At 32.9% G+C, this 17,541-nt stretch overlaps 1 protein-coding gene and 1 long non-coding RNA gene across 2 annotated transcripts; one reads left to right on the plus strand and one right to left on the minus strand.

The window, feature by feature from the left end:
* Window positions 1-273: 273 nt before the first annotated feature.
* Window positions 274-3,264, plus strand: LOC111213896 (uncharacterized GPI-anchored protein At1g61900-like). Its single transcript, XM_022715731.2, has 8 exons — window positions 274-690; window positions 913-1,032; window positions 1,109-1,690; window positions 1,772-2,017; window positions 2,128-2,139; window positions 2,238-2,381; window positions 2,477-2,521; window positions 2,921-3,264. Exons 1-8 carry the CDS (start codon window positions 621-623, stop codon window positions 2,992-2,994), a joined length of 1,293 nt encoding a protein of 430 aa, XP_022571452.1. The 5' UTR covers window positions 274-620; the 3' UTR covers window positions 2,995-3,264.
* Window positions 3,265-9,674: 6,410 nt separating this feature from the next.
* Window positions 9,675-12,963, minus strand: LOC125593444. The gene is made up of 2 exons (XR_007329345.1): window positions 10,411-12,963; window positions 9,675-10,282 (listed from the first exon to the last, which is right to left on the minus strand). It is a non-coding gene; the product is annotated as an uncharacterized LOC125593444 (long non-coding RNA).
* Window positions 12,964-17,541: the final 4,578 nt, after the last annotated feature.

A 17,541-nucleotide genomic window follows, 5' to 3' on the forward strand; every position in this document is an offset into this window, starting at 1 on the left:
AAATCAGTCTGTACCGGTAATAACCAACAGGTTTGATAAATTACTCCAACGGTTCGGCCTTGTTTATTCAATTTCTCGGTACGAATGAACATTAAAATCGAGTAGTAGAGCAGAGTAGGAGTACGTATGATAAATTAATGATCAAATCCGGTTAATCAATTAAATCATCAAACCAATTTTCCCAATCCGGTTAAAGTTTCGGTTTAACTCCGGTTGTGTAAAGAGATTAGACTTGGAGAGGGAGAGGGAGAGAGAGGAAAAGGTGGGAACTTTAATGGCGAGGGTAATAAATGCTCTCAAGCGCTCCCTTCTCTTATTACACAACAGTCTGTGTTCATTGCCTTGTGGGGTCTCTTTCTCTCTCTCTCTCTCTCTCTGTTTTCTGTGAAGACGAAGACAGCTGTTTCTGAGTTTTACTTCTTCTTTATTCGTGTCTATTTTCTTCTCTAGCAAGACTTTTTTACTTCAAACCGGCACAGAAACGACCTTTCTCTTTTTCTTCTTCCTTCTAATTTCTCAGACAGTAGTGGTGAAAAGACAGAGCTTTGAAAGAAACCAAAGACAGTCCACAATCTCTCTCTCTCTCTCTCTCTCTCTCTCTGTTAAAGGAAGGAAGAGAAATGACGAGAAGAGCGGAGTTCAAGCTAGGTTTCTTCGTGGTTCTTCAATTCATGTGTCTGCTATCGCTATGTGAGTCTTGATTCTCTTCTTGAATTAGGGTTTATAAGCAAAAGGGTTTTATGAGTTTCCTTAATTGATTGGTACATTTTTGATTGAAAGTTCGATTCTTTTGGCTTGATTTAGAACAATCTGCTTGTTTATTGTGATGGGTCATGAGTGTTTTATGTTACTTAGGGTTTATAGATGCTGTAATGCTTCAACTTGTTGTGTGATGGTTTGGTTTTGCTATAGGTTCATCTGAGGAGTTCTTGCCTCAGATATCACCAGACACGTCGCCTCAACCATTCCTTCCCTTCATTGCTCCTTCTCCTATGGCTCCTTACATCAACACCACCATCCCCAAGCTATCTGGTCTCTTCTTGTCTTAACATTTCTTCATTGTGATTGCCTAATAATCTCTACTCACTCCTTTTTTGGTGTCTTCCAGGGCTTTGCTCGCTTAATTTCACTGCTTCCGAGAGTTTGATTCAAACAACATCACACAACTGCTGGACTGTCTTTGCTCCATTATTAGCCAATGTCATGTGTTGTCCTCAGCTAGACGCTGCTCTCACCATCATCCTCGGCAAAGCAAGCAAACAAACTGGTCAGCTTGCCTTAAACAGAACACAGTCTAAGCACTGTCTCTCGGATTTAGAGCAGATCTTGGTAGGCAAAGGCGCTTCTAGCAAGCTTGGGAGTATATGTTCCCTTCACTCGTCGTATCTCACTGCTTCCTCCTGCCCTCTGACCGACGTGGATCAGTTCAAAAGCGCCGTGGACACGTCTAAGCTTCTCTTGGCTTGTGAGAAAGTTGATCCTGTCAAGGAGTGTTGCGAACAGGCTTGCCAAAACGCCATACTCGACGCAGCTACTAATATTACTCTCAATGCATCTGAGCCTTTGATGGATAACTCGGTTCGGATCAGTGATTGTAAGAACATAGTGCACCGTTGGCTCGCTACTAAACTTGACCCTTCTCAGGCTAAGGAAACTCTCAGAGGTTTAGCAAACTGCAAACTCAATAGAGGTAAAAACCAAGTCAGGGTTTAACATTTTAACTTTTTATTTATTAACATTTTCACATGTTTGTGTGTGTAATTGGTTTCAGTTTGTCCTCTTGTGTTTCCACACATGCGACACATCAGTGGTAACTGCAGCAACGAGTTGAGTAACCAAACAAGTTGTTGCCGTGCAATGGAGAGTTATGTGTCTCATCTGCAAAAGCAATCACTTATAACTAATTTGCAAGCTTTGGATTGCGCAACCTCTCTTGGGACAAAGCTTCAGAAGCTAAACATCACTAAGAATGTCTTCACTGCTTGTCATATAAGTCTCAAAGACTTCTCTCTTCAAGGTTCTCTACTTTACACTTTCAACATCTATTTTCCTTTCGGTATAAATCATTAACCAGTTTTGCTTATCTTTCTGTTGCTTGGTGATGCATTGTGGATTGGATTCATACAGTTGGAAACCAAGGTGTGAATTAAACTTTCCATTTACATTCATCGTTTCAGAAACTTGAAAACCATTTTTATTAACTTTTAAGACTTTTCTCTTTGTTTTTTGGTTTAAAGAATCTGGTTGTCTATTACCAAGCTTACCATCTGATGCGATATTCGATCAAGACACGGGAATTAGCTTCACTTGTGATCTGAATGACAACATTCCAGCCCCATGGCCTTCTTCATCTCAGTCCTCAGCCTCTACCTGTAAAAAGAGTGCGTTGTTATTATCGTGTCTAGCTTCTTGATTTTAGACATGTACATCTCTTTTGGGCTTTAACTTATATCCACTTTTGTCTTTTCTTTTGCAGCTGTTAGAATCCCTGCTCTTCCTGCTGCTGCCTCCTCGCAACCCAGTAAGTTTTTCCTGTCTAACGTTACACTAGTAATAGGCCTAGCTCTCACCAAAAGATAGCTCAAGAGTAAAGATTGGTATATTTTTGTCATAATATCTTCCTCTAAAATAGAAATTTCTACATTTTTCTTTATATTTAAGGGAAGAAATAGCATTCCTCTATTTTTTTACTCTATTATAGGGAAATGCTATTTTAGAAGAATACATTAGGGTAAATTCCACCTATATTATAAAATTATTCTATTCTAGAGGAATAAATAGTAAAATACATTGGAGATGTGGTCTTTATATATTGTCCACAAAGTCTCAATGTGGGACTTTAATATACTCGAAACTAAAAACTTTATTGGTTTGTTAGTCAAATCTGAAATGTGTTTTAATTTTCTTTTTGATCTCTCAGGTCTCTACAATGAGGGAGTGAAACGTTTGGTGATCTTTGTATTGTTTATGGTTCTTGTGATGCTTCTGTCATGATACCAGAACTAAACCGGGTTCACTCTTATCTCTTACCGGTTTACTAGTAATAGCTGTGGTTTTTGTGATCAAACCGGTACAGTCAGCTGTCGGAAGTAGTATGTTGACATAACCGGTTCAAGTGCTTGAGTTGTTTGAGGTATAAGTTTCGGAAAGTCTTTTATCTTTATTGATTCATGATTCTTGGAAACCTTTTTAATGTAAAGAAAAAGGTCTTGTAGGATTTATTTTCTGTGAGCTTATATATATATAATATGTTTATTTTCTCTACTTTACAATTTTTATTTATTTATAGACATTTGATTTCGGAAATTAAAAGTGCTACTTGGTAATTCTTTTTATTTCATATGGATCCGATTCTAGTTGGTAAAGTTAAAATTTGTCAAAATCATGCGTGCATATAAGCTTTGGGATGGTGGAAAGAAGTGATGGCTCTATGAATTTTGATCTGATTTTGCTTATTTGACCTCCCATGTGATGTTTAAACAGCCATTTTTGCATGTCACAGATTCTGTGACCAAATGTTATTCGTTTCATATCATAGGTTTTTAGTTGCTAATCTTTTTCAGGATTTAAAATCATAACTTGTGACAAGTCGCGTAAATCAAAACAAACAATAACCTGCAGACTTATGATCTAATCGTGCAATCAATCTTGTGATAGCAAAACAAATAGCAACTTGTGATTTGTGATATATGACGTTCGACTGATCGCAAGTTGCAGTTGCAGATTGTTGCGACATGAAAACAAATAGAGCCAACATATTCATGCTATTTTCGCATGTTATGATAGTTGGACCTTTTGTGATAATTCTTTTTATAGTACTCTTTTATATATAAACCAAGAAACATCTGATTTTTTGTTATCATTACCAAGAATGAATGGTCAAGAGTTCCAGTTTCTGTTTTAGATTGAAACTGAAGAAATTAAAATTCTGACAACTATAGACTTCGGTTGGAAATTTATGTCTTGAACATTACATACTTTTGACATAATCCATCCAGTCCAAGACATAACGGTGTTCGTTGGATCTTTGTATGGCTAAAGCATATGTTGGTGGACATAACTCCGATGAGTGTCCAATGATACCAATATCTTTGATTAAAAAAATGTGAACTGGAATTGTGTTTAAAGAAATTGAAACTCTACGAACCACGTTAATGGGAACATCTTTTGTTAATGGCAACAATATGGACCCATTATTGGCACTATTGGGATTTAGTATGCGCAGGGTGTCTAGCTCGCTCAACTCAGCTCAGCTTATAGTGAGTTCGGTTTTTTCATGAGCTAATTCAGATCAGCTCATTTATTATATGAGCTTTAATATGTAAACTCGGACTCAGATCAATCTAGATCATGAGTTAAATGAGCTAACTCATGATCTAAATAAAAATAATAATTATAAAATAAAATAGTGATAGAATAACTTGTATAATATTGTTCAAAATTTTAATATTAAAAAATCCAAAACATAAATATTAAATACTAAATAAAAACCAACACATGACGAAAATAAAAATAAAAAAACACCTAATATAAATTAAATTAAAGCAAAATCAATGATCCAAATCTCTATTCTTCGTGAGAGTCTTGAGCCAATTCATCTTCAATGTCTTATATGTATTTTTTACATTTTAATTTTAGAAGATAAAAATGATTGATATAGATATTATCTTTTAAGAAGATTTGGTTTGACATTTTAATTTTAAAAGATAAATATGATAAACATAGAAATTATCTCTTTTTACATAAAAAATAGAAATTATCCAAATATAATATATATATATTGTAAGTATAAAATAAACAAGCTCATGAGTCAGCTCATGTTCATTAAAGATCGTTCATATCACTCTTGATCTAATTTAAGCTCGGTCATTAAACTCATTTATTAAATGAGCTTAAAATATAGGGATCGTGTTTATGAAAAAACGAGTTGAACTGAGCCAGATCATGAGCTATAACTCATTTTAACACCCCTGAGTATGTGAATTGCAATGGGAAATAATAGAGATTATTGGCTCAATATACTAGAATGGCCAGGAAATTAAGTAAATACCCGAAATCATGAAAAACCCTCTCCCACTGTAGCTTTTTGTGTACCCCATGACCTTTTTACCCTTAGATTTAGATATGTAAGTTAACGTGTTACCGAAATTGATTTGGTGGTGATCTTTTAAAGTACAAACCTAGGTGGCTATCAAGATGTAGGGCTCCAGCTCCCTTCTTCCCCCTCCATTCGTTTTCTTTGATTTCTGTGTAAGGTACAATATAAAATCTACAAAAAATTGGGAGAAATCTAATTGTAGCAGAGCATGGCGGGATCTAAAGCTTACCCCCAAATATTTAGGGTTTACTATTTTGTATTAATAGGGTCTTGAAAAAACATAAATGTAAACTCGAGTTGATAGAGATAACGAAGACTGTTAGATAAAGTTTTTTGCAGTTAGGAATCTCTTTTTACAATAGTTGTTAACGATGTGGTTGTTATCGGAAATTCAACTTGAAACTTAGCCCCTAAGCCAATACCATGCCGTGGTAACTATACTATTAACCATCTAACTTTGGGACGTGTGAATGATTTACGTGGTGGTTAAACGATAGAAAAACTTTTTGGAAAGATATGTTTGCACAATGTTAGATGTCAGCAAGCCAACATGATGGAGGTGTGAACAGATGATGAGGACACATTGCTGACAAAACTTTATCCTCGACGAGGAGGGCACATGTGGCTGCTGTTTAAACAAGCGAAGGACTCGAGTCATCAACAAACTCTTTAGCTGCTCCATTGAATGCAGTACAACCGTTGCTTGGGACCGGTGTTATTAGGCTTGGAGAGGGACGAGCTACTACAGTTGCCATGCTGAGCATGGCATTGACCATAGGTGCGTGTTAAGTTTTATCTTACATGTTACCTTGTTTAGTGGATGTTAATATGTAACATACCTACTAACTGTTGTTGGTCATGTTAAACACAATCCATAAAACTTCCATTCAGAAATTCAGAAACTGAACAAGCATTGGTTTGAATCCTTAATTACACGTAAACAAATAAGTATGAAAGTCAATTAGAGGAATATTTTTATACATAAAGCCGAAAAAAAATTTAACAATCTTCGGCGGTTCATACATGTTAACTTATTTTGTGATATATGGTTAGTACAATATGAGAAGGGTTACAAAAAAAGTTAGCAAAAAGGTTAGTACACTGCATCCTCGATCTTGAGATTTACTATCCCCTCTACAAGGTTTGCAATGCGGCCAGGGTCTCTTACGTCACCAACCTCAGCATCGGGTGAGTCAGCTTGGCTCTCCTGTCTTTCTTTACTTTGGCCTTCTGTTCTTTTTGTTTTCTCTCAGCTCTCATATGCGCCAGGTCCACCACGGTGAGCATTATCGTCTTGAATACATGACCTTTCTGGAGTAGTCTGATAAGATTGTCCACAGCCTCGTCATTCACCGCACCCTCCCACACCAAATCGTTTCAAGAGTGTGTAGCATCCACTACCATGGATGTCACCTTTTCCTGCATAATAGTAGCAACTGGTAACAAACCATATGCGTTTTGGTTAATTTATACTAATAACATCTAGTATTAATCTTAGCATCTAAAACTTGGGTGTGCCAGTAATTGCAAATGTGAGGATTTATAAATATTAACAATTATTAATTACTGTAGCTGTTAATTTGCATGTTAGCACGTTATGGTCAAGAGCAACGTCCATCAAAAAAATTGCTTGTCTTTGGAATTAGATACATATAAACACTACTAATTAAGATAGATGCTAGGTTGCGAGGAGTACAATCAAATGAAGTGTATCATGTATCATACTTGGGTTACAAAAATGACGAACATTATCTGATTACCCTAGCTGGGTAAGCTGCAAGTTAGCTAATTAAGAGCAAAGAGTAATGTACATCCAATTCACATTGTGGGTCTTTCAAATGCCATAAATATTAGCAAGTACTAATTAAGATACCTGCTATGTTAATTATGAGAAAACTTATTTTAGGGGAGAAAGCTTATTTCTAAAAACATTATTAACCTTGCATTACTAACCAGATCTCATACCTTTTCTTCACTTTGAGCATTCGTATAACGACGAACAGATAAAAAGTGCCGGAAAATGAAGGGTTCTCGGCTTGGGATATAATCTTCCCAAACATTGTGTTTCACATGAAATCTACTTCTTCCGGATCTTGATGTTGATTATGGATTCAATCTTCTTCAGTTTTGTGGTAAGTAGTAACCCTTTTTCCGACCGATTCTTCACCGGCTGCAAACATCGTTCTGGAAAAAAAACAGATGATCCATAACGCATATTGCTAAGATTTCGAAGCCTGTGCAACGAAGCAAATTATATTTTTCTTTGGTTTATGAAGAAAGGCGATTGAAAAGGTGTGACTTTCACAAAAAAATGAACTATTGAACACTGTAAACGACGACATCTCGTTTGTTCTCTAAGTCTCACTTATTTAATACTAGTGTTGTTCAGAAAATATTGTGTAATAGGAGAGTCTACATAGCGGTGTAGTACAGTGCATTGCATGGCGTAGCTTCAAAAATCTAACACGAAATCTGCAAGTACAAGATAGTGTAGCTGTAGACGTATAGGGATGTTATCGTATTAAATAAAGTTGAATAGTGCTCCGGGTATTCTCGTAATTTTGACAATTTCTGTGTGTACACAGCCTAAATTCTCAACATCACTATTTAGAAAATATGTCATTTTCTATTATTTCGTTTTGGGCCCTAAAATCTCAGCCTGAACTTAGTGGGCTTGATGAACTAGGATATCTACAATGTGTTGCATGATAAGATAACATGTTTTCAATTTGTTGATGTGATTTTCCAGAGCAACACTATGTGACCAAAACTTTCTGGAAAAATTAACGATGTGACATCTCAAAGGGTAGCCTATCTTAATATATCACGTGATACAAAAATGTACCATGCAAGTTGTTGCAGAGATTAGGAGTTTTAGTCAACTTGCACAAGACTTTTATCACCTCTTCATTTATGATCTTCCACTTCAAGAATGGGATTCAGTAACTTCAGTTTGGCGTTGACGTCGAACCTTTATCCCAATGTGTTAAGATGTCTTCGGCTTTAAGTAGTTTATGATCTTCCACTTCAATAATTTTTTTGTATAACAAATTAACAATACTATATATTTTTGGTAAAATAAAGACAAGATAAGCTTTTTTTTGTGACACAAAGACAAGATAAGTTTTTTACCAATTTATCTTACATAGTATGTATCCTAGATTTTGTTAAAAAAAAAGGATGTATCCTAGTTCGTTTTTTTTTCTATCTACCCCTGTGCTATTTAAAATACTATTTTATTTAGATTTTTCAGGACCACCCAAGATTTTTTCAGTTCTTAATCTATCATGTGTGATATAGAATATGAATGCTTGCCTCTTGAAAATGTACTAGTGGGTTTGTTGTTGCCATACGTTTGACATAAAAAAAATTGATTAAAAAATATAACGTGATATCTGGCATAAAAATACAAAATTTAATTACTTCTTACAAGTACAAAACAAAAGCTCCAGTTTTTTCACTCATCTTTGCCATACGTCTGACATAAAAATGATTAAAAAATATAACGTGATATCTGGCATAAAAATACAAAATTTAATTACTTCTTACACGTACAAAACAAAAGCTCCAGTTTTTTTTTTCACTCAGTTAAGCTTATCTACGTTCTTAATTTATTCATCAATAGATATATAGACCCAGCCAAACCCACGAGATTCTCGAGTTTTCGATCTTACATAACTCCAAGACGATATATGTATTGATGTATATGATTTAGAACACCCTAGCCTACTACTAAATATAGCAACCTACAATGTTAGGTTATCTATGGGAAGCAATATGCATGGTAGATATCCATTAGCTAGAAAACAGTTCATCTATATCGTGTCCATCTGTCAGAATTTATAACGCAGTCCAATCAGAAGTGATGATTTAAATCTGATTAGATCAATAATTGAACTATGCTTAATTATTATTTTAGCTGTAAGTCTGTAACCATAAGTCATTATTCATTTCCGCAATATCCTCTTCTCTAAGTAGAGATCGCGATTCACGTGGGAATGAGTGAGAGAAAGTTTTGATCTGACTCTAGGAAAATGGAGATTAAGGAGGGTGTATTGAATCATGGATTTTAAAAGTTTGAATGGATTTAGAAAAATATTGGAGTTTGAAGAGATTTGGACTAAACCTCGTTTATATGAGTGGAATTTAGAAAGAGAAACGGAGATTCGGGTGAGATTTACTCTTAAATTTCAGAGTACTTATTAGCAAAAAATATATATTTCAGAGTACTCTAGATTATTTGATATTATTAATCTATGTTATTCCATTATTTTTGAACAAATGACACATCGTTACAAGACGCGAGTTGGCTCCGTTTCGCAACTCTCACAAACGGAAAACGAGCAAGACGACGTGGTTCATCAGATCATTGATAAGGGAAGTAACTGGATTTTCTTCTTAGAAGAAAACCACTGAGGCTTCTCAAAGTTGGTAAAGACAAGAGGACTCTTAAGGTTGCTAAGAGGAAGTTGGGTATCCACAAAAGAGCCCAGAGGAAGAGGGAGGATATGTCTAGTGTTCATGAGGTCTGGTGGAGATGCTACTACTGAGAAGAAGATATAATAGATCAAAAATGTTTATCAAAATATAAAATTTATAAGACAACAAGAAATATATAATAGGTGATTTACTAACAAGTCTTCATGTTAATTCATTCATTTTTGCTACACATGTCATGTACGCTCATTTTTGCTACACATGTCATACACTCATTCTCATAGTTATAGTTACGTGTAAAAGCTTAATCCGAAACAAATAACTTGAGTGATGTTTTCCAAAAAAAAAAGAGTACACAATTATCAGGTTTATCGTGTTGTGCCTGCAAAAAGAACTTCTAAACAAGTTAGGGTGACACAGCTCCCACAACTCCTTCTCCCCTAGCTTACATGTGCTAAAGTGCTTCACCGCAAATGTTGTGCCATCAGAAAGAAGCGCCTTATACGTTGTCCATGTCCTAGTATAATGTTCTCAGAGCTTGCATCCATTAAGTCCCCAAGCTTAACTTTAACCAAAGGCTTCTAAAACAAAGAAACTTGAGCAAGCTTATGGCTACTAAGTCTTTACGCCAAACAACTAACTCCTCCTTTTGTTAATCTACTTCTCTTCTCTTTGTACACTTCAAATGGCAATACCACCAAACCCCAAAAGCTAACAACATCCATGCAGCAGCACCAAACACGCCAGCTGATAATCACAAGATTATTCTTGCTTAACTCCACAGGTCGAAGATAAAGAATGACCAGAGAGACCATGATTCTCAGTGAAATCATCAGAGGAGTATTTAGGTGAGATAAAGAAAGATGGAATGCGACCTTAGACAAAGAGAACGTCGCTAATCTACCCAAAGACGACAACTCCAGATAACTGTTTCTTCGACAGAACCAAAGAGTTCACAAACCTACACTCTGCTAAAGTAATCTTACCGTTCAAATCATTGTTTGACATATCAAGAGACACCAAAAACAGTAACCTAGTACACAGTTGTGGAGGGATGTTACCAGACAATTATTGGTTGCTACATAGATCCAGTTTTTGTAAGCTCCCACAGTACTGAGGAGACTCTGGGATCGGACAAGAAAAACCATGTCTGGAAGCTCGAGATTGATAACTATGTTCTCCTGATTGTTCCAAGTTCCAACAAGACACACCCAAAAATTGAAATATCTAGTATAGAGTATGCTCGTGTGTCCTACAAGGAAGCTGATAGCTTGGTTTTTCAGAAATTACAGAGGAACCCAAGAGTGGCGTTTGCAAAGTTACTAAGGATCAGTGAGAGGTTTGGATTCCTCCTAAGCATCTTACATCTGCAGCCATCGCGGGATAATAACAGAGGAAGAAGATGAACAGAGTAGTGTTATCGATAAAGGAAGAAACTTTATGGGGTTTGAGCCGATCTCCATAGATGAAGTGTTCACAGATTTGATTTTTTTGTATCTATCTGCTAATGGAGCAGAGAGACAAAGCTGCAAGTCATACGCATTGAACGATCATCTCAAGAATTAGATAGATGCAAAGTAGTCGTCAATTGTCTTCTGTATATATTTTCTTTTTCATCGTTAGATACATGTTTTATTTTTATTGTGAAGTCAGTCCAAATAACACATGTAGAGGTAGGAGTTTTATAACCACATTTTCTAACTTGAATTAACGCAAAGTATTCTAAAATCACATTCATAGCTTTTTCTTTCAAAATAGTGTCTACCTTTCAATAACAGTGGATTTGATTTAAGTTTTGTAAATGGTTAATTGAATAACATGAGATTTGCAAGTGTTTCTAGTGATTTTATATAAATTTTATGTGGGGAGCTTTATTTTTTTTATTTTATTTTTTTTTGGTTTTTTCTCTGATTTAAAAAAAAAAAAATTTAAAACGAACCAATCGCGGACTGCCACCTGTCAGTGGGGCCCGCGAAACAGCTCAAGCATCGACGCCAGATCTGGCGTCTTTGGCTTTGCTTCTTCTCCTTTTGTGGTGGAACCCACCCCTAAGCACTCCTCTTTGCTGCCGCATCAATCCTGCTCTAACTACCTAGAGGATAATAGCCATAACTCATAAGGAAAATCAAATGCTGCAATGTTTTTCGTTTATACGACTAAAATTAGTTTCTGCTACAACATGACATGTTCAGTATTTAATCATGCATATGCATATTTAGTAGGAGTACTAAGGGGCCCGAGTATTAAATAGTTTCCAACTCAAGAGTTGAATCCGGATGATGAGTTTGAGTTGCGAGAATAATAAAATCTAGATATCTTTATGTAAGTTGCAGCGTTTGGATGCATCATGATAAATAATACTCCGTTCGTTTTGAGAAATTGCTACTAAGCTCAATACTATTTTTCAAATACCCTCAATCAAAAATACTAAATATTTAGGTTTATGGTTTAGTGATTCTTGTTTAAGATTTAGTATTTAGAGTGGTGGGGTTGGGTTTATAAACTTTTATGATTTAAGAATGTTAATTTTGTCTTTTATAATAAATTTAAGGTATTTACGAAAATGATTAGCATTTAAAAGTGACAATCTAGCACGTAATGCTTGGAAACAATCGTTTTTCGCGTTCATATGGATGCGGAGTTACAAGAGTGATTCACATGGTCTTAGATGAGTCTGTATGTTGATAACAAAAAAAAATAAGATTAGCATTTAAAATTAAATTACTAAATTTAAAAAGTGGTATCAAATTTGAGATCGAATACCCTCGTCCGTTTTTTATAAATGACGTTTTAGAAAAAAATTGTTTCAAATTACATTAGTTTTTCAAATTTCAATGTAAAATTTATTAATACTATATTATATGACTCTTTATATTGTACTGTTTGTTTTTCTATTGGTTGGGTTGTGATTAATTAGATATAAATGATGTTTTTTTTTCATAAAAATGAAATTAAATACTTTTTTTAATCTATATGTACAAACCCAAAACGCCAAGAAATAAAAGCAGAGAGAGAGTAATAAAACTTCATAATGTAAATAGGTTAGGGTTTGAATAATATTCAAGGTTGAAAAATACTGGGAAAATTCCACCAAAAAATACCCTATTAAAGTTTGTTAAGCTATTTAATATCGAAATTTTTTTTCTACCCAGTTTCATACCCTAACTAATTATTTTTCCATTTTAATACACTAACTTTTAAAATTTTGCTTATTTTAATACCCTAAAATACTAATAAGTTTCATATGAAACTTATAAGATCTCTCAAATTCAAAACATTTCTTTCAAAAATAAGTTAGTTTTAAATTTTAGGAATAAAATAAACTAAAAAGTTGATAACCTTAAGATTTTTTTTCAGTTTGAGAGATTTTATAAGTTTCATTTGCAATTTATTAATATTTTAATTAAAATAAATATAGTTTGAGTATTAAAATGAACCCGCTTAAAAAAAGTTATTGTATTAAAATGAACAAAATAATTAGTTAATGTATTAAACTGGGTAACAAAAAAGTTTGTGTACAAATTATCTTATCAAAATTAAGTTGAGGTATTTTTATGGAATTTTCCCAAAAATATTTGCTTAAAACTTGAAAGCCTTCACTCCATCTGATTTATTGTACACTCTTTCTGTTTCTAGTAAAATCTACATTTTATATGTTTCATAGATATTAAATGATTAATACTCTCATCATTAAATAAAACAAAACTTAAGGATGTGAATACTTCATTATCCAATACAGATCAAACTAACATTTTGATAGATTTAATCATTTAAACCTTTTTTAGTAGCGAATCAAAATTGAAAGGTTTGAGTTGTCTTCCAAAGGAAAGACAATAGTTTATGTCCCTAAATCAAATGATGAAGGCGTATATGATTTTGTATCGGAAAGTCAATGAAAAGGTTCTATGCTAACTACTTGTCGTTGACTGAAAAAAATACAACAGTTAGTTAAAAGGTTGGACTTTCATTAGACAGAGACTACATTTGTTTACACCTTCGGCAATCATTTGGGGTGGAAAATTATTTACTTTAAAATCATATGGAATATGATTTAAACATTTTAATACGTAACTAAATTTTCTAGAATAAATGTAATCACTGGATAAATCCTTTATCAGATATTTAATAGATAAAAAAGAATCTAATTATTATGCCTTTAGTCAAGAAAAAGAATCTAATTATTTCTGGCTAAGCAAAAATAACTGGACAGGTTATTCCTTTGAGAATATTTTGTTGAAGAGGACAAATTAAATACTACACATGTTAATGATAATTTTCTGCCATATATAATCATGAAAATTACACTGTATCTTTATGTTCACATTTGGCTGAAATATACGCAATTGATCGTTGCTGAGAGTTTGTTACTTGTAGTTTGGCGTTTATGAGACAAACCGCGTTTGCGGTTAGGTTGACCATAGATCTCTCTCTCTCTACGTGTGTTGATTTGATGCACGAGTTTAGCGTGCTTGCTGTCCCACGTGATATCCTTACGACGACTCATCTTCATCTTTTTTTTTCCTTTTTGTTCAAAACGACTCGTCATCTTTACATATTCTAATCAACGCTAAAAGTTTTGTTGACCAATTTTTTTTCTTTTGACCAATGTTGCAACGCTAAAAGTTTGTCTCCATTTTTGTTTGTGTGGATAATGTCAATTACTTTTCTTTTATTGAAGTAATATTGTTTTGGAACAAGTAATATATCGTTATATATATATATATATATATATTATTTCTTTTGACGAAAATAAATAGTTACATTTCTTTTGCTGAAATTTTAAATTGATTATCAACAAAAAAAAATTACACGCCACTGAGGTTTATGCTTTCAAACATGAACACCATCCATAAAAAACAGAAACTGGAATAGAACTGGAGCTTTGGCCTACGTGGTGCGACCGAACGAGCACTGCATCATATCATTGTAGAAAGATGGGTGTCGGTGTAGTAGCGATGATATCCTGTTCTTGATGGTCTTATCAACACGAACTAGATGACTTGCACTCTGGGGTTGCGCTTGATGTCTTCTATTGTTTCTCTCCCTCCATAAGCTATAGATAGTAGTCTGGAAAACAAGTTTCAGGAGACAAGTATCAATCTCCTTACGTCGAGTAGAAAGAAGGGTTGCTATGGTAATAGACCAGTCAGGGCTCACCCTAGATCCCAGAAGGTATCCGACCACATCAATCCAAACAGTAAACGAGTAGGGACACGCGAAGAACAGATGGTCTCTGGTCTCGTCCGGTTCCCCACACAAAAGACACGGCTGGAAGCAACCCCATGCTCTACTCCTAGCTCCCGTATATAATCTATCCTTGAGTGCTAGCCATGTAATGAATGAGAACCTAGGAATGGCTTGTGGAAACCATACAATTTTGCTCCAAGGGACTGTAGGGTGTGTGACCCTAATCTGCTGCCATGTTTGCATACTAGAGAAGCATTGTTTATAATCTTCTTCCCCATGGCGCCATACGTAACGATCATCGCCTGCAGTATCCACCGGGGCCGGAATTGACGTGATGGTGGCCATCATCGCCCGTAGGTGACAGCCACGACATCGACGAAAATTCCATTGTCCAGCAGACGCCGCACTTGATATCGTTGCATAGCGAGGGATACCAAAAAGGCAAGAACCCGTGTACCTGAGTCACTTGTAATATTAATTAAATCGTTTTATTTTTCTGTACGATATATCGTTATATATAATCTATCTTTCTATATACTTATATATACATATATATTTAGGAATGATCTAGTAAGAAATTATCTGAATCAATAAAAATGTGACTTTTTAACACTTGTTTACCAAAAAAAGGTTTAACACTCAAAATTTTAAATAAATTATATTTAATATATATATATATATTGTATTAGAATATTTTCAAAGGTAATTTCAGAAATTTGATGATCTTAAAAATTATATAATATAATTTTGATGATATAAAAATATAAAAGAGGTAATTCAATTTTACCAGAATACCACTTTCAAATTTACTTTTAAAAAGATGACTATTTTCACATATACCTAAGTTTATGATAAAACTAAACTAACCCTTTTAATTCATTTATTAATGTTTGATAATCATTTATAAAATTGATAGCTCAACCCCATCCCTTAAATATTAAACTTTAAAAATAGCCACTAAACCGTTATTAAGGTATTATTGATTAGATGAATTTTTTAAAAATAATAACCAATTTATGGTATTTTAAAATCACGATTTAAATTATTGTTTAACTTGTTTGTCATCTGGGCCAGATAGATATATACATATATATATATATATATATATATATATATAGATATAGATATATATACCTATATAATACTCATTGAAAATATTGATTCTTTATTAAGTCACATTTAACTAACATAGATGGAAGCATTTCGTAATTGGTTAAAGCCTTAAAGAATAAACCAGTTAATTAGTACTGAGGATCATATAGTATTAAAATCTTTTTTAGATGTATTATTATGTCTAAATAAATTCTAATAATATTAACTTATTAAATGTAAGTTAAGTCAACAAAATATTGAAAAAAATCAATAGTTATTTTGGTTAAAAAGTTACATACTACACACATATTCTCGTTATTAAAAAAATAAAAAAAAATTCTTAATAATAACGTGTAAAATAACAAAATATAGTAATATACACAATATTTCAGTCCCGACTATGATTTTGGTTTTAGTCATCAACAAATTACAATTAATAGTTTAATTTTACGAAAAAGAAAAGAAATTAATCGGCTAATTATATTTATTTACTGTATATTATTCTTTCCATCTTAAATTGAATGTTTTTTCTTGTCTTAGATGATGGATAGGTGAGGGTATGTGCGTTTGCTTCCGAACGAATAAAGAGAAAAAATATTCTACTTGTTTCACAAAGACTAGATGTTTTCCTGCACAATTTGTAGTAATAAAAATGTAAATCTAAATTATATCTAAATATAATTTTTTATTATTATTTTAAATTTTATTATTTTTACCAATATTTTATTGTAAAATTTTGAGTTAATTGAACATAAAATCAAGATAAAATAAACAATTTTTAATTTAAATTATATTTAAGAATGTATACATATATATATATTTAAAATTATAATTTTACATATATTTTTATCTATTTTTTGGATAAAATTTATTAAATCAACTTATATAAAATTAATAAAAACATTTGGTACAAAAGGTATATAATTATTAAAAAGTAAAAATAAAAATATTTCTAAAATTTGTAGATATATAAAGATGATAATAATATTACGATTAAAAAATTTTATTTTTAAGAAAATGTAAAATATTTGAAAATATTATTTAGTGATAAAATTGTATAATTATAAAAATAGAAATAGATAATATTTCAAAATTTATAATATATTATTATATTTCTATTATTATATTATTTGACATCATATTTGAATATATTTACTTCAATGATGATGTATAATTTACTACTATATTCTAAAAAGTTTACCAAAACTATAAATAAGGATTAAGTAATTGTTTATGTCACGTTTAACCTAAATCATGTCATCATTTATATAGTGAAAGTGAATATAGAAAAGACATGTGTCAAAATCACTTTGCAAATAATGTATAGGAAATTGTTGTTTTGGAATTTTTTCACATTTCAAAAGTAAAATTAGTATACCAAAAATATTCCTACTTTAATACATAATTTTTACAGAAAAAGATTATTATATGCAACAGTTATATATTAATTTTTGTAAAGATGTAAAAATTACATTAAAAACATAAAACAACAATTTTGTAAGACAATAAAAAATTTAAAACAACGATCTTAGTAAAATGGAGGTAGTGCTTTTTTGAATGCGTTAGCAGCAACCCAAACTTCCCTTCATTTACTTTGCGGAAGCTGGACAACACATAGCTGAAAGTCAGAGAGCTCAAAAGACATGCTTAACCCTTCGCCTGAAGGACTAGGCGCACCCGTCCATCTGATAACTCAGCCCATTTTCCAAGAATAATTATTACTCCCT

The sequence above is a fragment of the Brassica napus genome, chromosome C9 (genome assembly GCF_020379485.1).
Source record: "Brassica napus cultivar Da-Ae chromosome C9, Da-Ae, whole genome shotgun sequence".
Lineage (NCBI taxonomy): Eukaryota > Viridiplantae > Streptophyta > Magnoliopsida > Brassicales > Brassicaceae > Brassica > Brassica napus.

What these genes read in the sequence shown, in the direction of transcription:
- LOC111213896 (XM_022715731.2), top strand. Translation starts at nt 621, where the DNA reads ATGACGAGAAGAGCGGAGTTCAAGCTAGGTTTCTTCGTGGTTCTTCAA. An exon ending in AAACTGCAAACTCAATAGAG is followed by an intron (nt 1,691 to 1,771) that starts GTAAAAACCAAG and finishes AATTGGTTTCAG; the next exon opens with TTTGTCCTCTTGTGTTTCCA. An exon ending in AGCCTCTACCTGTAAAAAGA is followed by an intron (nt 2,382 to 2,476) that starts GTGCGTTGTTAT and finishes TTTCTTTTGCAG; the next exon opens with CTGTTAGAATCCCTGCTCTT.